Below are 22,228 nucleotides of genomic sequence, written 5' to 3' on the forward strand. Positions count from 1 at the left end.
GAAGTAGTTTTCTTAAGCCAGGGCTGTTCTGAGGCTTCCAAAATTAAAGCCTTGAAGGCTTCATTTAGTCTTGTCCAGAAATATGATGGTACAGTGAGGTCTCTAGAATAGAAATAATCTCTAACCTGCCCAGCCAGTGCTTTACTGCTCCTGCACCCATCTTATAGTAATAATTGCACTAGTAATTTAGTTGTTGGTATGCCATTTAGGGGAAAAAAAAAATCCAAATTTGTGAACTATTACAACTGTAACAACTGAAAGCTCAGGTTTGGCTTACCATGCTGTACTTCTTGCAGTGTCTTCAGATTTATGTGATATTTGTGGAGAGTATTAAAAGTTGGTTATATGAATCACAAAAGGGCAAATCTTTGCTACACAAATCATTGTGTAGCAATAAATTCTGATAGGCAGTGAAAGCTTGTAAGGCTCAAAGCTGTACTGGACGCTCTGCAAAAAGGTTGATATGATGTCCAACATTATCTTTAACAATTTTGGGGGTCAATTTTTAAAACCTTTTAAAACCTTTCTTATTTATTGAATTGCTCAAATTGAAGGAGACCCCCTCTTCTTCTGTAACCTAATATCTGTTCAGTATTGTTTGTCATGGAGCCTTGATTACATTTTTAAAGATGCATACTGCTGCTCTAAACGGTGTATATGCAGAGCAGTAAGCTAATCACCTAATATTATCACATTATTTTTGAGTGATTGGTTGTGCTTTTTAAATGAAGTACTTTCTCTCATTTAATGAGGACAGTGTCTCCCACATCAAAATGAACTTCCTTTCTCTGACTCATCCGTTTGGATAGTTTCCTACTGGGTCTCTTTCTCCTGAATGATAGTCGTAGTACCCACTGCAGAGTGTATTACTGTCACACAAAGATTAGCAATGTGGAGGAGGGAACTCTCCCTCCAGCAACCAATTTCATGATGAGACACAGAGCACTTCAGCACTGTCTGAGTCGATGTTGCTAATAGTGAACCACCACCCTCATTTTTGGCAGTCTTGTTCAAAGGGCAAGCCTGCAAGTGGCATTTCGAGTTTGACCCTGCAAGATACTATGCACAGTAGACCCAGCTTAATGAGTCATTCCACATAAAATCAGTGGATTCACGTTGATTAAGTACTTTACCACATTGGACCCAAAGACTGGAGTTTTTGTCTGTAGGACCTGAGTGAATGCCCATGCTTCCCCTTTGTGGGTAGGAAGGTGTCACGAGGGAAGTCATGACCATAGGTAATGGTGCAGTAGGTCAAGAGCCGGGGTATTGTGTTAGATGAGTGTTTGGTGTATTGTGTTAGATGAGTGTTTGGTGTATGTGTCTAGTCTATCCCATATCTGACAGTACCAGGTGCTGCAAATGAAAGTGTAAACTTGTATTCCTGGGTCTGCAAAATTCCTTTTGCTGGATGTTGGACAAATAGCGGGTGTAGCTAACTCTTAGGGTTTAGGCTGCTTTGGCAGTTATCTGGGTGCTGTGGCTGTTGGGAGAAAAGGGCTGTGACTGTATGAAATGGGGCTGAGATGGGTTGGGACTACTCTTTTATTCATGGCAGTCTTCATTCTCCATGAATCTCTCTCTACTAATCTGTCTAAAAATATTCCTCATCTACCTTAGGACATGTACTGTGAACTGCCTCATTTCAATGGGTGCCAAACTGAACAGCAGGTGCATATCTGATTTTTGTCTGCCTTTCTTTAAACCTATCAAGAATGATCTGAATTTAGCCCAAGAAGACAGTAAGGTTAATGATATTGTAGCTAAATTAGCATTGTCAGAATTATAGCTGTTATTGTCAATTTACTTTCATGCACAGTCCATCATGAAGGAAAAATCACTTTCTGAAGTGCATATTTTTTTAACCATGGTAGTTACAGAGATAAAATATAGTTTCACACTGACTTTGTTGTTTTTATTGTGGCCATCTTCATTTATATGCTGATGATGTCATCAGGAAGGAAGGAAGCTGAGAAAGTCTGTGCCAGACAATACCTTTCAAATAAAATTCTATTGTCTGATAAAGTCATTCTTCACTGTCAGGGAAACTTCCACAGTTACAGTTCAGAGTATCAGATTTTCTGATTGCCAGTGGAAACAGTAGTTCTCAATTAGCTTATCTATTTTCAAGCTTTTCTGGTTGTGTTATCATCAATAAAAGGAAGAATGTGTGCATCTTGCAATTTAACAAGCTTTCCAGTTGGACTTCCCTCTGTCAAGCACATATTCTGTATGAAGTAGGTAAACATGACTGAATTTTGCCTTTACTGAAATTGTTTTGTATCTAGTTTGAAATAAATTGTGGTGGATACAAAGCTTGTATTAAAGAAAAGCTATAACCAAAACTTGCAGAGCTTTTGGATATATTCCATGCATCTCTTTCACTGATCACTGTATGACTCACTTTGGCTTTTCAGTCTACTGAAATACAGCAATTAGAGGAAAGTTCTGAGAACTCCATGTTAGGAATAGCTATTTCTGGTTTCATGTTGCATAAAATTTGAAGGCTGAAAGACCTTTTTTTAATTAAGAAACTGGAATAAAGTGAAGTTACAATGAAGGTCCAGTCCTGCAGCTGTGACTCATATAAATACTAAGGAGCAAAGTTTGTAGCAGAGGTAAACTTTTTATCAGATCTAGCAAAACATTTGGAAAAAAAACAGACAATCTTCTGGGCACCTAGTCCCTTTATCAGCGGACAGGGAGATGACAAACATTGAGGAAGAAGTAATTGCTTGCCATTTAACCTTACTCTTAATTAAAGCACTTGAGAGAAAAAGGTAATATGTGTGGAGCAGAAAAGGGGCAGCAGAGGCAGGGAATGATGGCATTTGTAATGGGTCACAAAACTTTTATTCTTTGAGCTGAATGAGCAGTGCAGTACAGCATTCATTTTAAGAATTTTTATATCCAGCCTGATTTTTTAAGAGATTCAGTAGATATTTCTTCAGAATATTTTTATATATATGTGTGTGTGTGTGCATAATATATATGTAATATGTACATATTTTCCTATATCTATATATATAACATGCATTACACATATATATTCCTGTTTGTAAGTGTTATTTGCATTAGCAAAGGTCAAATTATTGATTCTTAATCACCAAAGTAAGATTGATGTTAAGTGTTGCCTGATACCACCTGCTGTCTTCAGGGGAAAGCAAACGCTCAAAAGAGTCCTGAGGGTTGTGTGGCTGGCTAGGACAGGGTTGTGAAGAGCACAACAATGCCTCTGAAGGCCATTTCGTACCGGAGCAGCGGTGGGTGGGGAGGTTCACGTGCTGCCTGTCAGCACTCTGCATTGGGTCAGCTCTTTTGGCGTTTCCTTGGCTTTCGTTCTGCATAGGTGCCAGCTGCTGTCAGAGAAGGTGGTGGCTTTTACAATGTGCGCCCCTTTCATTTAGGACTCGGTACAAAACCTCCAACTCATTTCACAACCGCTTCGTGGATAATAAAATGCAGGGATAGACTGAATGCCAATTCCAGGCACTAGAAGGCTGTGCTTTCTCTATACGTACTGCTCTCTGGTACTGTGAGCTGTGGCTAACCCAGACTTCAGTTCAACAGGGGAGTTCTTGTCAGCTGTCTCTCTTTCATCCTCCCTCCTGAAAACATGATTACGTGGAGGAAAGGTCAAGTCTCTTTCTTTTCACAAATTGACAGAATACAACAGTCTAGGAAAAGGGATACAAGACAGAAATTGAGTTTATTTCTTTTTTTTTAAAGAGAGAACTTGAGTGTCAGAAGATTACTTACTTTGGTCTGCTTTGTTTCGGTCCTTGCCATACAGATATCCTTTCAAGATCACTTTTTAGCCAGCTTTCTCAACAGGTGAAAGACAAGCACTTTTACAAAAGCTGTGTCTGACTACAACAGGCTGAGATTACTTTGCTGAGTTTGGATCCAAGTTCATCTTTTTTCACTACTGATCTGTATTAGAAATGGTGTCAAGTGCATCAGTTGGAATGTACCCTGGAGGCAATTTGTGCTTCCCTTCCCTTTGCTCTCACCAGCGGTATTTCTTTACCTGTTGTCTGTCTTTGTATGTTAAGATTATAAACTTTTTGGTTTGAGTCTTCAGCTTAGTATGAAATGCCCTGGTCACGGTCTGTTTGAAGTACTTGGAATACTTCCTCACTACAAAAAGAAAGAATGATAATGTGGGGAATCTAAGTGGTCTTTCTTAAACTGCTTTACTGGATAAGATTGATAAAGTGTCCCTCATAGTTCCTAAAATCATATTATTATAGACTTCTCCTAGGGAAATCTGCAATAAAGGTTCCCTCTTCAGGGCACGGTGTCTGTAGTAGTGTGATGCTTTAAACTTTCAAAGCATTAGATTGTTGATTTTTGTTATCTAGTCCTTGTATAGCATCTAACAAGTGTATTTACAATTTCAGTTTATCTTTATTAGAAGAATTTGACTGCAGCTGTAATGAGTTGGAGTCCTTACCTTCTACCATCGGCTACCTTCATAACCTGAGGACGTTGGCTGTGGATGAGAATTTCCTTCCTGAACTGCCCAGAGAAGTGAGAAGCTGATTCTGTTTCTAAATTACAGATTGAAATGTTTTGTGGTAGGCCCAAGATTTCATCCCTACTCAGACAAAATATCTGTTAAAGCAATTGTTTCTGCATGATGTGGAAGACCAAATCTTTCTTACATACTCAACAGTAAAATAGTAAAACCAGTAAATTAGTAAATTCATGTAAAGGTGAGAGTATCACTCAGAAGAGTAGTGCAGGTAACCCTAGGCATTTCCCTGATATTACTGACAAAGGGAGGGCATTATTTTCTGACTAGATTCTGTATTTTCTGCTTTTTGTCACTTACGGTAAAAACACAATTTGGCCACCTCCCAACATAAAAAGTTAGTGATAATAAATTTTATCAGAGTAGGTATCCTAACATCTTTGGTTTTTTCATTCCTATAGATTGGAAGCTGTAAAAACGTAACAGTGATGTCTCTGCGCTCTAACAAGCTAGAATTTCTTCCTGATGAAATTGGTCAGATGCAGAAGCTGAGAGTGTTAAATCTGAGCGATAACAGGTATAGTTCACATAATTTTTCTAACCCATTATAAGAATTTATTTTTAAAAAATTTTAAACTATTCTTTTTAGGTATTTGTAAAAATACATTTATATAAAATAGATTTTAAAATATAAAAATTACATGTAGAATTACTTTATTTAAACTATTTAAACGATTAGGAAAAAATCTTGATTTATTTTTTTTAATCTTTATGGTTTGGTCTTAGTTCCACTGACATCCAAAGAAAAACTTGAATGGGGCCAAGATCTGGGTCTCAGTGTGTTTTAATAGATTAAAACCCATTTACTTCTTTTATCTCCTGCTGTTTCCATGTGACAGTGTGATATTTGGCTTTAAAATTGTATATAACTTCGTAATACTAAATGATGAAAAAATTGTGACAAGCTGATATATAGGAAATCATTAAATGCAAGCACACTAGCATGTTATCCTGCCTCTGCTGAAAACAAAAGAAAATTTTTTATTTCCTTCAGCAAAGGTTTTATCAAAACCCCAGGTTCTTCTGTTCTTATGCACAAGACTATTCCTCTGAGAAACAGAATGCTTAAAATGAGCCTTTCTTGATGCCTATCCCATGCTGCCATAGGCATCAGAAAAGACTGACTTTTCCTTGAGATGTATACATGCGTATGTTCCAAGAATATGTTAATTTTCCGTATAACCACAGAAGTTTGCTCAGTAGTGCAACATATGGTGTGTGAATACCATTTTGTTTCCAGTAATTATCATCCATACTCAGTAAAAATTAGAGGAAGGACTTTCCACATCTGTGTCTGATTTACTGTCAGCGGTTTCATTGTTGAAATTAAGGTTGAGCGTAAAATACAAAATGAAGTAATGTAGAAATCCCTGTAATATATTTGTTTAAAATTATTTGCTTAATTCTGTTAGATGATTTTCCGCATTGCAATAGTGTATCATAAAATACATTACGTATGGACCAGAACGTAAAGTTAAACTTAACTCTAGTTTGTGTTGAAACTGTCCAAGTCCCAGAATCAAATCTTGGGTCTCTTGATTTTGGGTTTCAGATTCCAGTGCTTTCCCAGGGACAGGGAGTACTCTCCCATCAGTATGTCACCGCAGCAGTGTATGTGTGTGCTTTTATCTGTACAGCCAGAGTCTGAAACTGTATTTCAGGCAACACTTTAAAATCACTCAAGCTGGCATTCTTGCCAACAAAGGCAGTCTAGCTTCCCTTCGCTGTTCCTGCATTCGTATACCCTGTCCTGTCCTAGTGTGGTTTTGTTCAGGTGTATGGTGATCTTGAATACGTACGTGATATAGATGAAAGCAGCCTATCAGAAATGTGGTGAATTTTCAGATGGACGTTTCCAGTGGCTGGTCCACCTTGTTGCTGCACAGCCAGCTGTAGTGGCATGCAGGAGGAGGCACAGAGTGGGCATAGGAGTGGGGAGGCAACAGGGCAGCGCTGGTTCAGGGCTTCTTGGGAGTTCAAGGAGTTACAACTGCAGGGTGCCTTCCCTGGCACATTAAATAATCTGAGCTGGATCACTCTGCCCCCTTTTCAAACCTGTAATTGTGCCATGAGTTTGCGTTGAGGAAGCAAAAAACTAGCGGGGGGTTTTGGTTTGTTTTTTTTTTTTTCCTTTTTTTTGCCAAGTTACTTTTCAGCCAGCTCAGCTGCTGATTTCAGGCACATGACTTCATGTGTAATTACTGATTATGAGCACTGTTGCTGAGGTGAGAGAGGGAGGAGGTGGCTCACTGCTGGGAGGAGGCAGTGGAGGTGGTAAGAGCAGGCAAGGTTTCCCGACCAAGCTGACCTGACAGCTGGATGCCACCAAAACAGCAGTCCTGCCCCACCTTCCTTTTTCCCCAGCTGCCCAGGTATAACAGAGAATTGGGATTTCCATTATGGAGGAAGGTAATTACGGGACCAGCATCCCCGCGATGTGATGTTCCTTGGGGTGGAATGTGTCAGCTGCTGTCCTTCCCACTCCCCCTTCAGTGCTGGCTGGTAGCCTTGCATCTGCCCTTATGCTTGCTCAGGGCTCACTGGACAAGTCACTGAGCTGATTTATCTCACTGAAAATGGAAGAAGCTATCATTCTTCTTGTTGTGTTCATTTTATGACACTCCCGCCGGTCCATTTGCTCACCGCGGAGTCTGGCAAACCCCAAAGCCAGCTAAAGGTAAACAGTGGCTGTGCCCGAAAGCAGGTGTGAGGAGGGCAGGAGAACAGGACCTTTGCCTGTTGGGGTGGGAAGCTGTTCTCCCAAGTCAACCTGAAAAACTGTCCAGCAGGTTGTGAGCATTGTAGAACTAGTGGGAGAGCACGGTCTGGACTAGGAGAGAGAGGAACTGACTCAGACCGTAGACCTTCAACCTTTAAACCTGGTTGAATTGTCTCATGTACTTTTCTTGAGGGATTTGGGGAGTAAATTTTTCCTCCTTTGTTGATATCAATTCCGGCTGAGGTTAAATGTTGCCCTGCTGAGACATTGTGATAATGCTTTTGTTATGGAACTTCCCACCTTAATGAAACTAAAAAGTTCCAACGTTTTGGCACCAAAGAGTTTGGACAAAGTTCAGATACCATCTTAATGTTGGATTTTTTTTTTTTCCCCTACTTTTCTGTTTTCCCATTTTCGCATTCATATTAACATTAAGGCAATATCAGTTCTTTCTTTGAATGAGTCCACATGTACATGCTAATAAGGAGCATACTTGGGCTCCGGTTGTTGCTAGGAACCTTTCGATGTTACCTCAACAGTTTTGCCCCTCTACTCTTCCTGCTTCAGATACAGCAGAGGAGGTAGAGCACACCAGCTCTTTTCCTGGATACCCCTTTGAGACATTGGAAGAAGAGACACAGACATGCAAGCAGAGCAGAAAGGCGATTGTAGAACCAAGGGCTCAGTGCATGTGCTTCAGCCTACGGTGATGGGCTCCTGGGTCCTGGGATGTGCGTCAGCCTTTTCCCTGTCAGCCTGTTATGAGACCTGCTGAGCCCTGGTCTCTGTGGGCTCCACTGCTGAGGCAGACCCCTTCACACCAAACACTGCTGATGCAGCCTTTTTGGCATGAAGGCTCCAACCTTTGCACAAATCTTCTGAGGAGCAACTGTTACTCCCTGTACTATATAACAAATGGGGATGGACTGTACATATGATAGCATATTCTTTCAGAATTTATCTGGTCAATCCTTTATGACTTTCTCCTGCTGACACCAGAGAGGATTTCATGTCCATTCAGGCAGGTGTCCAGTTACTCATGCGTCTTTGCACGTTATTTTTCTTGCAGAGGGAACACGCTCTGTCACCGTGACTGTCAATCCATGCTGATCACCATGGATGTATAGTTTTACAAAGGGAACGCAGTCTTCCATTGGGAATCTGTCCACTGCAGGTTCATCCCAGTGAATGATACCTCAGGGTCATCTCCTTCTACTTTGTCACATGCCAAATTTCACCTCCCGTGTCTACAACTCTGACTGTAGATGGTGCACTTGTGTATCCATTAACCTCTTACGTCATTGCCTTTACCCCAGTGACTTTCTCTGCTAGTAGCCGGGCTACTCAAGTGTTTATTGAGAGATACCCTTTTGCCACCAAAAATGTTCATTCTGGACATGTTCCTCATGGCATGGGGAGTGCACTCTGGCTCAAGGCATGTAGGGTACAAGGCTTTGAACTTGCCTTGCCAGAGTGCATGGAAAATTTGCAGTCTGCTCTCTGAATGGTCACACACACATGGAGTGATGGACAACTGTGGTGTAGCATGTAAAGAGGAAAAGAGGAGCTCTCCCTCCCTCGCATTATCTGGAGCTTGTCTGAGTATGAAAGTCAGAAATATTTTGGGAGATTTGGTCTAAAATCCTGATTGGATGTCTTTCAGGAAGGAGGCAAACCTGACATAGACCTCTTTGCCACTCAGGCTAATGGGAATCTCAAATTTTTGCGAGTTGACACATTTTGCTCAAAGATGGGTCAGTGTTTGGAGTCCTTCTCTAGTGCATTTTTAATACTATGGTGTCAGCTACTACAGACTTTTGCTCTTGTTCCATGTCTTCTGAAGGCCCTCATCGCTGTAAGATGGACCTTGCTGATCTTAATTGACCAGAAGCTATTTTAGTTCCAGGACTTTCTTCCAATATTCATGTTAGAATTCCATTTTAACCAGGGAATTAGACTCTAGCTTTTCTTTCCCATGCCATACACTCTAAGACTATATCTATACTTCTCATCTCCATAGCTGGGAGTCCTCTCTCCTTTTATCTTCACAGATCCAAACGTTTTCAACTCTGTTACAGGCTCTTCATCCCTGGGAAATGCAGTATTCAGTTGTCTCTACGCAATAAAAGGCAATGATGGGTTGAATCCTAACTTGCTATCAGATTGCTAAGGTGGAGTCTAACAAGGGCTAGCGTGCAACTGACCACAGCTTAGGTGGCTTCACCCGCTGCAGGCAGGAAAGTTTTGACTCCAGATACTTGCGATGCAGCTACCTGGAGATTCATCCTTGCCTTTGCCAGGCATAACACTGTCTCCAGTGCTTCAAGAACCGATACTACTTTTGATAAAGTAGTTGTGCAATTACTACTTGCATGAAAGATATGGAGACCTCCACCATGTAATGTGTCATTGGGGGTAGCTGCTTGGATTCAGTCGCTGTTAAGAGTACACATGGGATTCATTCAAAGAAAAAAAGATGTCTTACCAGTAACCGGTGTTCTTCACAATGTGTAGTCCACATATACATTTGTCTTCCATCTGCTTCTCCTCTCTCCTCAGAGTCCTTCCAGGTATGAGTCCTGTGATTGAGAGGTAGAATTGTTAGAATGTACATTTGGGCTACACTTCTCAAAGAGCATCGGTTACTGGTAAGTAACCTTTCTTTTAGTTTTAGATTGTTCTTAAAGAAGAGCTGAAAGAATCATCGTCTTTCTGTATTTGCACTGCTTCTGCTTCTGTCCTGGGGTCAGAACTCAATTACTGCTCTGAATCTCACCCACAGAAGTTAGATGAAAAAGGGTCCTAAGATTACATGATCCATTCAAAAAAAGACTGTTCCCTGGTGTACCTTTTCTTTTTCTGGTTAGATATTTAATTATACAATATTGCTCATTGCCAAAGAGGTAATTACTTCTGGCCATGTATATCCACACGTGGTTTTGTGAACAGTATGTTGATGGGTTAATATGAATCATGTTCTTTTAAACTTTCCCACTCTGAAAACCCTATTATTATCAATGTGCTGAGAGTTACCTTGGAGAACTGTCACAAATAGCAACTAACTCTGGGCTTGACCGACTGACTGGTAATGCTGCTTGTTATGATTAACTTTCAACATGTTTTGACATGAATTTTTCATATTTTGGTTATTATTTGAAAATTCTTTCTGAATGTCATCAAAGTATAAGATATGCATCAATGAATCTAGAAAGTATTCCCCTAGGTGTTTGGTAAGCTCTTCATACATTATATTACTCAAACTAATGATCAGTGGAAACTCTTCCCATACTTACTTAGGGCATAACAAAAACAAGATTTAGTACCTGGTACAAATATGTAGTGGGTTATTTTACAAAACTATGAGAAAAACAATTATTATCAAGAAAGAAAAGTTAAAATTATGTCTGTCAGGAGGCTTACAATAAAAGCAAAGACCACCTTCACCCCATAAGACCCCTCAAATATCGACATTTGGTATTTTTTATATTTAAACAGTATCAATGACATTTTCTTTGCTTTTCTTGTGTTCCATGAATAATATCCATTAGCTAACTCTTAAAGTGTTTAGCCCTTAAGAACTTAACAAATTATGCAAAAGATGTAATCTAGGATTAATAATGGAAGGAATTATTCTAAAGTCCTCATTCCAGAATGGTGTAGCACACTGACATGTAGCTTCTTTGAGGTTGTGAAGTCATACGGTACAATGGTTTAATGTTTAGGAGTGTCATTTCAAAAAGTGGGCTGGTTTTGGTTTAGTTTGTTTTTATTCACCTGAGGAACTTCAGGGGAAATTTCTTCTCCTTTTTTCTCATAAGAAAACATTTTCTATGTGAAAATTAAACACTATAAAAAGAACATATGCATTTCATCCTTTTCCACACTATTACTTGAATAGTTACTTTCCTGAAAAATCAGGTGGTGCTTCAGAGTTTACCTTCAAAGAAAGATTTTTATTAATAACTTTTAAACTTTCACATTTACCAATGGCATACATGATTTTACCTGTAACTTAACCTAATTAATATGAATACAGATAGTCTCTGTAGCACTAAGAGATTTCTTTAATTTGGCTATCACCTTTTCAGCTCTTTTTACAAACCAGTTTAAGAGATTGCAAACTGAAGTTGTTAGTGATTAAAAAATTGCACAGGAATGAAGCTGTTGCTCATGCAAGAAAGCATGCACAGCGGGTGGCTGCCAAGTGTTAGAACTAGTGTGATTGTTCTGAAGATTCAGAGATATTTTCCCACAGACTTCATGTTTCTGGATGCCATTCAGCTGATGCCTGAAGGAATGGGTGCAGCGTCTATGGCTATATTTCTGTTAGCCCTATTCCCCGTCCTGACTGCTGGGCTACCGTTGCTCTGAAACAGTCAAACAGCACCTTCCAGTAGAGAAATGGCCTCATGCAAAGGTTATTTATTCAGGCTGAGTAAAATACCATCCATAGTAAGAATAAGTCATTTTGGTACAGCATAGTTTGCCTTTCAATTGTAAGTTAATTTAATTTGGCCATCTTCTTAATTAACTATCTATGCACCAATTAAAGCTTCATCTAGTATTGTGAATATATTTTCCCTTAGATTTATAAAAACAATTACATATGTAATTTTCTAAACTATCTAGTTTCAACATTTAAGCATAAAAGAAAAGCTCTCTGTCGAATAGCACAGCCCTAAGCTTTACATTTCTTTGTACTGATATCTGATTGCAGTCATGTATTAGATCAATGGAAGCAGTGCAGATTAATCACTTTTTTCAATTACTGATGAACAGTTTTCTCTTCAGAGGAGGCTAGATCCTTTACTGAGCATGATGTGAGTTAGTTCTTTGAAATCAGCAGAGTTATGCTGATTTATACCAAATAGGATCTGGACGATAGTATGTAGAAAGTAATCAACCTACATCCATGCATAACTAATATTTGAGATCCTTTGTAGCTGTAGTGTACCATTATTTTGACTGATGAAGCTAGAAAAACATGTATGTATTTACCTTTCATGGTTGAACTAATACAGTGTAAGTGACAGTTATCATGGGCCTTGTTTTGAAGGTGGATATAATGCAAAATGACTTGGTCATTCAGTTGTTCATGAAAGTCGGAGTGCTTGCATGTGCATTGTTAGTACAGATGAAGGAGAAATGTTCCTACAGTACACAATTTAAAAAGCAGTCTTAAACTTGCAAAAACAAATTGCAATTAGAAAAAGAGGCTGAGGCTTACCCTGGTTGAAAATTTTCAAAAAACAGTAATGATTTTGGGTGCCTCCATTCTTTGATCTCTAATTTGAGATTTTTTTCTTTTAAAGAGTCCTTAAAATCAGACCTTTTCAGATGTTTAAAAACAGGTGTCCAGGCTTATTGGCACAGAAGAATTAAAAATAAAGAATTCTGTGTTTTGTTTGAATATGGAAATGAAAAACCAGCTTGGAGATCCCCTTGCCACACGTCATTTCTGAAGCACGCTTACCAATTTTGCTTCTCCCTTCTACATACTTCTCAACTTGAGTGCATTGGAAACATCACCAGTAATTCTCTGCAGACAAAGGTTTCTGTAGAGTTTTGAAACTTACGTTGCAGGTACTGAATCCTAAAGTGTAAAGAAATAAAGGTAACACTTGACAAGCAAAAGTTCTTCTCTTTTTATACAGAAAAAAAGCTCTGAATAAAACGTCTGGATAAACACTATTTAAGAATTTTTATTTTAACTATTAAAGCTTAAACTTGTAACCTTAATTTATAAAGAATGTCACATACTGCACTATTCCACACTGCAGTATTCATTTGATGATAAGACAGGAATGAAAACTAAATTTCAGGTAGTTTAGGCACTCCTTACTTTCTTATGGCATTAATTCTAGGTTTAAACATGCACACATGTAAAACCGCTCTAATCTATACAGGCATTTAATTGGAGATTATGTCATAGCACACTATGTATGTGTATTCATTTATGTCAGTTTATTTCACTTTTATAGCTAAGTCATTTTTAGTATAAGGTATTCTTACTAAAATCTTTAAAATGCATTACTTGCAGTAAGTACACACTGCTTTCTGAAATAACACAATTTTTAATGGTAATGACTTTGTGGCAAAAATACATCTAAAGTAATTCCATAATGGATACACTTTCAAAGCGCTGCATAGAGGCAGTGGTACAAAAGCTTGTGAGGTGCTTATCTCCCAGAAATACAGATAGATTTTTAATATGGAGAACACTGTAGGAGTATTGTTGGTTATTTGCTGGTAGAGGGGCAAAGGATTCTCCTGATGATGCCGTGCAGGTAGAATACCTGCCAGTGGATTGCCGTCTTTATCTGAGGTGTGAGAGAACGTATCTGTAAGAGCCTTTCTTTCCACAGTATGGGATTGTCTGACTCTCTCAGAAAAGGGCTGTTCCTCTTTTCTTTTTGTTAAACCACATTTAGCTTTTGTCTTTGTAGGCAGTCCTTTGGTCAGTCCATTTCTTCCTGCAGTCCTCCAGCTCCTTAACCTTCTGTAACACAAAGATGGGAGAATATCAGTATGTGGTTAGGACAGCCCTCTTGTGTTGGTACAGACTGAAAAGTAAAAATAGTATGTTCAGAATTGGGTAGTGGGAAAAACATGAATGAAGTTTCTGCAAGTATCTAGTCATCATTTCCCCATTCCCACATTCAGATCACTTTTGGGAAATGTGTTTACATGTATAATTAAAATGCTAATTTTTTTACTGTTTCATTTAATTTTGTCATTTAGGTTCACTATGAATATTTATATTATTTTAATCTTTTTCCTAACATTTCTGCAAAAGTGAATTTTCAATAATCTTAGAGTATTTCTGTTCCAAAACTTAAATGTCCAATAAAAGGATTTCTGTTAGCTACACTGAAAGCGGTTAGGTCTTTCCTGTAAGTCTCTCTGGGACCAAGATTTTTTTCTGTTTTCTGTGTTATAAGCTGTAACTTTGGTTCCATTATAGCCAAGGCAAAGTATCGGTATCTCTTTAGTACCTTTAGGGTATGATGTCAGTAGTTTTAGATTCCAGATGTCACTCTTAATGTGGAATGCCCGTAATAAAATATTATATTTTAGTAAAAAGTGAGAGAAAATAAAGATATGAAATTATAGCAAATTCAGTATGATCAAGATAAACATGCTACGTACAAATCTTGAAAAGAAATTATTGTGAAAATGAAGGATTCATGGTGTTCCAATATTATCATTTACAGACTGAAGAATTTACCATTCACTTTTACTAAACTTAAAGAACTTGCAGCTTTGTGGCTTTCTGACAACCAGGTAATGACTTTCAATATTCATATTTTCTTCAGTAACTAGGGGTCTTAGCAAGGGCCATAAATGAAACCTATAACTTAATACATGATTGTAGTAGAATTTTGCAAGTGTTTGTTCCCAGTCCAGCTTTATACTTTCATATCAAGGTATAGATTCTTCTGGCTGTCATTTATTAACTTGGAAAGATCACCTTTACGGGATTTATTACTTGCATCTAGCTAAGCTTCCATATCCTTACAGAAGTAGTAAATAAAGGCCAAAAGTATCAAGAGAATATTTTGTAAACAGAAATTCAAGAGGTAAGATTTTGTTATCAAACTTGTTATTAGTTTGTCCCATCCTTTACTCCATCTATACCTGTATTCTTGTCTTCCTTTTCCCTTTTCCTGTCCATGCTTCCATTCCTGCATATTTTAAAAGTCAGTGGGAGTTTAAACATGTAAAAGATGCACAAGAACTCTTAGTCTTGTTTTGGAGAAAACTCTCATTTAAGTTCCTTTTAAATTTAAGTATGCCTTTCTTTGTTCCAAGGGGTTTGGTTTCACTACTATATATTCTTTAGGATTCTATTTTAAAACAAATTATGTAACATGAACACTGAAAAATGTAACAGTTCAACCAGCATCTGAGCACTAAAATAAGTCTCGATCCTTTCCAGGATTGGTGGATAGAATAATTTTGCACTTTCCATAATTTAACTCTAAATGGAGAAAGCTCAATTTGTACAATGTTAGAAATGTTCGACATACCTAACAGTTTTTAATAATCTCAATAAATTCTCATAATCTCATCTTTCTCACTTTGCAATAATGCCCATGGCCAGATATTACACCTCTTTAACTGAAGTTGATGAGGATAATTCTTCAGGGGGCAATTATCTTGCTACTGGAAATTACTCCATCCTTTTATCCCTATGAAAAAGCCAGGTCCTTCAGCTGCCTGTGTGCAGGAGATCGTGTGCGTACGCCTGTGCTGAGCACTGCTGGTTGCAGGACCGCTCAGAGCAGAGCCCGTGCCTGTCCACAGGGCACGGCCCAGCAGACGGGGTCGTTTCTTTGTCAAGATGTCAGATAGAATTCCTGCTGACTCCTGGCCAGTGCGTACCATTCAGCCGTGCCCTCAAATCATAGCAAAGCCAAATGCAATGCAGTTAATAGATTTACAGTGGTACGTGCTTATTGCACTGCTCCTTAAATGTACTTTTTACTTTTATAGCTAAGCAAAAAATTTTAAAGCTGAAGGGAGAGGAGACTAAGTGGGAGGGATAGTAGAAAATGATGAGTAAATTTTAATGTGTTAAATTAGGATTCTCGTTTTTTTCACTCTGATTTCCATTAAAAAAATAACATTGCATGACTCCTCAGCCCAGCCACAGAACATACACTTCCTTTTAAATATACAATATTTTTTCAGCTCTTTGACTTTTCTATGGTATAGCATAGATTAATTTCTATTCTGTGAACTATGACAGTCACTCCTAGATGCTACATTAGAGCAAAGCAATAGTAAAAAATAATCAATTGAAGTAAAACACAACAGTAACATCTGAATATTCAGAGTGCCTCCATGTAAATTGTCCGGTATCTTGCACCAGGTTTACCCTCAGATGAACTAATAACTGTCGTGAATTTACTCCTCGTTAGCCCTAGCTTAAAATAGATCACAGCCATAATGTGAGTGTTTTAACTGTGTAGTTGCAGCTCTGTTCCGCTGATCCTTTAGCTTCCTCACTGGTATGACTCTGAACATGCAGTCAGTATTTCTGATACTTAGTGTTCTTCTGTTGATCCTGGTAGGAATTAGAGGAATTACGGAAGTGAGGAATGGGAGAGGAGGCATTTCTACCAGATTAATACTTGTTTTAGTCCATAGAGAAGTTTATTTTCATACAGAATTTTAGTTAATCTTGTATTTTCTATTTATCAAATGCTAAAATCCCGTCTCAGTTAACACACATGCTCTGAGTTAACAGTTCTTTGTTTTGCCTTTCCTGTGCAGTCCAAGGCTCTCATTCCACTGCAAACTGAGGCTCACCCAGAAACAAAGCAGAGAGTACTGACTAACTACATGTTTCCCCAGCAACCCCGCAGTGATGAAGGTAAAACGCCATCAGCAGTTCCTCCAAAGGCAGGAACAGTGCTTGTTTAGATAGTGGAGAAAAAAAACAGAGGGAGGGAGAGGAAGGGGTTTCGGATGTGGTTCTGTGTGTGTCTCTTCTGACACATAAAGCCAGTGGTGCACACATAACAGTCTATATTTTGTCATACACAAAGGAATCCTGTTTACAAATCCATTATTCTCAGGCCATCAGATTTACATTTTCTTAAACACTTTTTTATTTTCAGAAGAATAGCTTTGTATAAACAATTTGAATGTGGGAACTGAGTGTGCATGGGACAGAAATTCTAGGATATGCCTTGCTGCTGTGTGGACAGGCTGTTGGCCAGAGCCAGCTCAACCTGCAGAGACACTGGACCCGTCTGAGAGAGCTGAGGGGTGGGCCAGCTCCTAGACATGTGAGGTTCAGAGCTCTGAGCCTGACAGAATTGAGGGTTTGGGTCCTCACATAGCTACGTTCAGTTAGAGAGTTTTCATACTCCCCCTCTGCTCCAGATCTGCCCCGAAACCCTGTTGCTTCCCATCATTCTCATTTCAGTTTTAATATTAAACGCTGTTTGTAATGGTTTATCAGTTACTACTCTCATAGCCCCCCTCAACAGTTTTAAAACAATAACCCAAGATTACAGGATCAACTAAGAACATGTCTTTTTAGATCATTTCCAATCTTCTGCTGGGTGCGCTAATTACTTGTTCTTGTGCATTGCTGTTTGCAATTTAACTGTAGATTTCCAGTCAGACAGTGATAGTTTTAACCCTACTTTGTGGGAGGAGCAGAGACAGCAACGTATGACTGTTGCCTTTGAATTTGAAGAAAAAAAGGAAGAGGAGGAGAATGCAGGGAAAGTTAAGGTAAGTTCTGTTTGATTTATTCTGGTATTCACATATTACGGACAGGGTCCAATTTACAGATCTTGAATTGAACTATTTTTGTGTTCTAAATACCCAGAAAATACTCATCACTGTGTTTCAAGTACAGCAGTTGAGGAAGAATAGCATATCTGTTCTCCCTGAAATACATATTACCAGTTTCTGCTTTTGCTATTGTTGTCTAGACAGCAAAACTTTGATTTAGTAAGGCAGTTCAGACCCATAACCCTAACGTCAGGTTTCTACTGTGACAGGTGTTTTGTCACGAAGACAAAGTTAACACAAAATGTTGGGAGACTTAGAATTAATGTCCAACCACCTAGTTCTTTAGAAATATTTAGATCACATAGGGGATTCGATATTCCTCTCAAAGTGGAAGTCAACGAGAGCTTTGCGGCTTCATGGAGTTACGCAGGAATATGCAGTGGAGAGGGTATCTTTCATCAGTTTTGTAACCTACCAATGGAGAGGGTATCTTTCATCAGTTTTGTAACCTACCAAAAATGAAGATCAAAACATTAATATCCTCCCCCAGTTATCTGAAATTAATGTAATTCCAGAGTTTTCAATTGAGCCCTTAATTGGTTACATTGTTAGAAAGATACTGTCAGGACCATCTATGTTTACGTGGCATGAAAATTTCTGTTTCTTGAGTAATATAAAGGAATTACCCCAGATCAAACACTTAAACACTGCAAATTTTTAACTGTGGTAGGATACCCAATGTAAAATGTATTGCCAGAGACAAAAATCATATGAGGAGATTTACCTCATATTTTACTTTTAAAATTAACAATACTATTATTAATAGCTATTTAACATTCCATTTAGATCTTCTTGGAAATTTTGGATTTTTCTTTTTAATATTTTTCCCAATTAGGAATTCTCATCTAACTCTTGTAACGAGAGATAAGGGACTATGCTGCTTTAGTAAAACAGAAAATGAAGTCAAAAAGCAACCTTTGCCTCACAACAAATGGATTAAACTGAAACTTTACCCCAGATGAATTGCAGGTTTGTGGGTCATATATGGAAAACGGAGCATCTGGGAGAGTTTTGTATTGTTCCACCACTTCTAATCAGAATTTTATCTGTGGGTAATATGGCTGTCCAAATGTGCAAAACAATTGAAATATTAACAGAGAAATAGATACCAGTTTCTAAGATCATAAAATTTAGTTGTATTATAAGTTATTTGCAAGCATTATTTTAAATATTGAAATGTAATATATGAATTATATCACTTAGCCATTTTGTTTTTAATATATTTCAGAACACTATGAATGACTGAAACAAATGTTTCCTTTGAGTAAACTGTTCTTATAGAAAAAATAAATCCTTCATCCACTGAATGCTGTTCCTGTACTTCAGTTCAAATGCTGCCATCTGCTGTATGGAAAACAGGGAGGCAAACACAGCAGAGGCACAGTACCACGTTTTCAGGTTTCCTAGAAACAGCACTTAACAAAAATAGCTGGCCTGTGCCCATGCTGTGAGCAGATGTCTCAGCCTGGTGCGATCCCAGGCCCCAGCCCTCCGTACCAGAGCTGTTCAGGATGCAATGGATGCTCTGGTTGCAGTGCTGCTTACCTGGGCTGTTTGCTCATCCCTGGCAGCTGCTGCCAGAGTTGTGGACTGCGGAGCAGAGTTTGCATTCCCAGAGGGGTGCATTGGTCAGCTGCAGTCTCAGCCCAGTTGCAGCAGAACAGGAGAAGGGCAGCCCGCGGCCAGTCGTGCTGCCAGCGGATGAGTGGTTTGGACCGTGTGGGTGATCCATGTCCCACAGGGCTGCACCTCTCCGTAACGTTTTGGCTTGGCCATCCGAAGGTCAAGACAGTCTTTATCCTTTGTATCACTGCTCCTTAGTTGTGGAAGAGTCCAACACTAAAATATATTTCCTGGCGTTCTTACCTACCTGTTCTCCCTCTCATCCATAGAGAGTGAGTATAAACCAATGTTGTAGTACATGACTGTTTCTGCGTGAGATTCCTCTATTCCCATATACGTTCCAGTGTTCCTCTCCTCCATAATGATCCTAACGTCTTCTCATCAGACCAAAACACTGAATTTTGCAGCTGATGCTATAGTTATTGCTTCTATAGAGAAGAATTGTTAAATGAAAAGCTAAGCAGGGAGCTAGGAGCTCATCAGATATTTCCTCCCGTCTGTGTACCTTAAGGAGAGCATCTCCCCTCTCTTGTATCTCACTGTGTGTACACCAGATACCCATAAATACCTGTAGATTGTAAAAACTGAAATTAGAGAAATAATACTGTTCAAACCCAGGAAATCTTGCCAGGCTGTGAAAGGAAAAGATTTCCCACTGAAGGTGTGTGTGGGTTTTTTCGCTGTCATGGAAAACAGCCTTTTCGCCCAAGCCATGAAAAACTGAGCTCAAATTCAATTACTGTTAATAAGATAGAAATGCTTATTTGCATCCTTCTGTGGTATGTCCATGCCCTTTCCCAGTAATGCCAATTCATCTCTATATATGAATGACCGTAAAAGTGTTGTAAAGAGTTATTTGGCTGAACTGTTCACCAGCCCGTGTTCAGATGCATGCACGTGAACCAGAAGCTAATTGCTGGAACCTTTTGAGAACTTAGTGCGTGTCACTCCGTCCCTGTGTCGCAATAGGTCTCAGGGAGGTTTTAACATGTACGTTTTTAGCAGTTTCACCAGACCTTTATGGGATGAATTTGAAGGTTAAATTATCAATAGGCAGTAACCACGAACATCGGTAGTGTTTTATAAAAGCATACATAGTTTTCACTTTTTATCTGTCATAGTTAAAACTGAACTCTCAGCCAACTGTATGTTAAAATAGATTTGGTAATTGAAATTGTTCAATAACTTCTTCCATCAAGAATTTTGAACTTCGAAAATTCTCTTTTCAGGGTCATGCTACTTTTGGTGTAGCATTAAACATACAAGAATTGTATCGACAGGGAGCACAGATTTCCTCTGTAATGATAAGTTGAGATCAGTGAAGAAAATATCTGCCTTCTAGTGGATATCACCTACCACAGCTGCCAGTTTTTTTACTGTTTAATATTAATACTCACAGTGATATGAAACTCTTGCTGAAATCCCTGTCTATGACTTGTCTATCTCATGAAAGCCTTTCAGTTAATTTTTCCTTGACTAGTACTTACTGAGGATTTGCTTTATGACTTGACTTTTAGCTATGTTTGCCTGTAGACCTTACACTTAAACCATGGTCTGAATTTTGTGAAAAAGCAAATGCCTAATTAGGCCACATGTAAATACGATTTCTTTCAACCGTAAATCAACCAGAACTTTAGTAATGCTTTACAGACTTAATTTATTTTTTCTGTTGAAATTCTTTATTAACATAGTCATAGTCATACATTTTAACGTTTTATGTTAAAGTCATGTCAGAATATATTATCCGTAATGTTTATTCTATTGTGGTTCAGAATTGTATGCTAGTATTTCATATAGTTTTATTTTCCAAATTGATTATACTTTGGCTTCTAAAATATTCCTATCAACAGACCATACTCATTTGAATCCAAAATTACGTTGTTCCTACTTGTTAGGAATTTAAAATCCAACAGCTATAATAGTGAGCTACTAAAAGTAAGCTCTCTTTGCTTACCTCATGTACACAATGAGGTAGAAGCTTCTTTGCAGTAAATGCTTCAAATACTTATCACATGGTAAATGTGGAGTAATTTCAAATTTCACAGCCTCATAATTGGGAACAGGTATCCTGACATGCACAGCTTGCACTGGGAGCTGTAATTTTACTCCATTGAAAGATTTTATTGCATTTCCACCCCAAATTCAGGCCCAAAGAGAGTGGCAGGCTCAGCCAGCACCTTCTGTGTTTCAGCTGAATGCGTTTGGTGGCTGTTAACGTGCACTCAGCAGTGGGCTTGCCGCTCCGCAGGGCGTGCTTTCTGGTCCACCTTGTGAATCCCAAGTTTGGTGCTTAAGCCACAACCATCTTTCACAGCTCGGACAAAGGCGGTGGAGATAAGGCAGGTTTGCAGCGTGAAGGACGGAGCGGGGAGGGCAGGAGATGCTCTGTGGAGGAGATGGCCCTGTGCTGAGAGGGAAGCATCTGCTGCAGGCTAGGCTCAAGGGACAGACCTACAAGCTGCCCACACTCTCTGCAGAGCCCGAGCAGCCCTGCCGAGGTCGTGCTTTGTTTGGATGCACACTTCAGTTTCCTCAGCATCTCTTCTCATAATGCGGTGTGATGTTCAGCAGACAAAATATGTCTGTAACACAGTGGGGGAGGTATAAGGAGAGGTCAGCATCATGTATGTCATCTTTCCTGCTTGGACCGTTCCTGACGTCTCCTCAGAGGAATTTGCTGATAGTGTAATGTTTTGCCAGATGACGGGGGGTGATGTCATCCGTGAGCCTTCTCAGCCACTCTTCCCCTTTCACTCAGCCCTGAGATTTTGTAGAATTGTCTTCAAATTAGGATTGCTTTGGACTTGGGAAATACAATGTTTCTCTACTTCTGAGTGATACAAATTATAAACTTAAAATGTGGAGTTTTCTAGAAAATCTGTAGGTCTGTCAGTCAGTCAAAGTACTAGTCAGTGTGACTTGGGGTGACTTTTCTGTAGTGGTTTGAGTCTGTTTTCCTGTATTCTCTCTATAAGAAAAGAGTACGGTACACTTGAGTGCATGTACTTACATTATACATCTCAAAGAGCAAATAG

General features: G+C 38.9%; 1 protein-coding gene across 1 annotated transcript in view; it reads left to right on the forward strand.

Annotated features, from left to right (window-relative positions):
• The window catches only part of LRRC7 (leucine rich repeat containing 7), a 108,428-nt gene that overhangs the window by 51,491 nt on the left and 34,709 nt on the right, over positions 1–22,228 (forward strand). The window contains exons 10-14 of the mRNA XM_050900856.1: positions 4,404–4,533; positions 4,939–5,054; positions 14,471–14,540; positions 16,536–16,635; positions 17,383–17,507. Of these exons, the coding sequence (XP_050756813.1) occupies positions 4,404–4,533; positions 4,939–5,054; positions 14,471–14,540; positions 16,536–16,635; positions 17,383–17,507 (541 nt within the window). The remainder of the gene's footprint in view (positions 1–4,403; positions 4,534–4,938; positions 5,055–14,470; positions 14,541–16,535; positions 16,636–17,382; positions 17,508–22,228) is intronic.

Source organism: Gymnogyps californianus, chromosome 8, assembly GCF_018139145.2.
Source record: "Gymnogyps californianus isolate 813 chromosome 8, ASM1813914v2, whole genome shotgun sequence".
Classification (NCBI taxonomy): domain Eukaryota; kingdom Metazoa; phylum Chordata; class Aves; order Accipitriformes; family Cathartidae; genus Gymnogyps; species Gymnogyps californianus.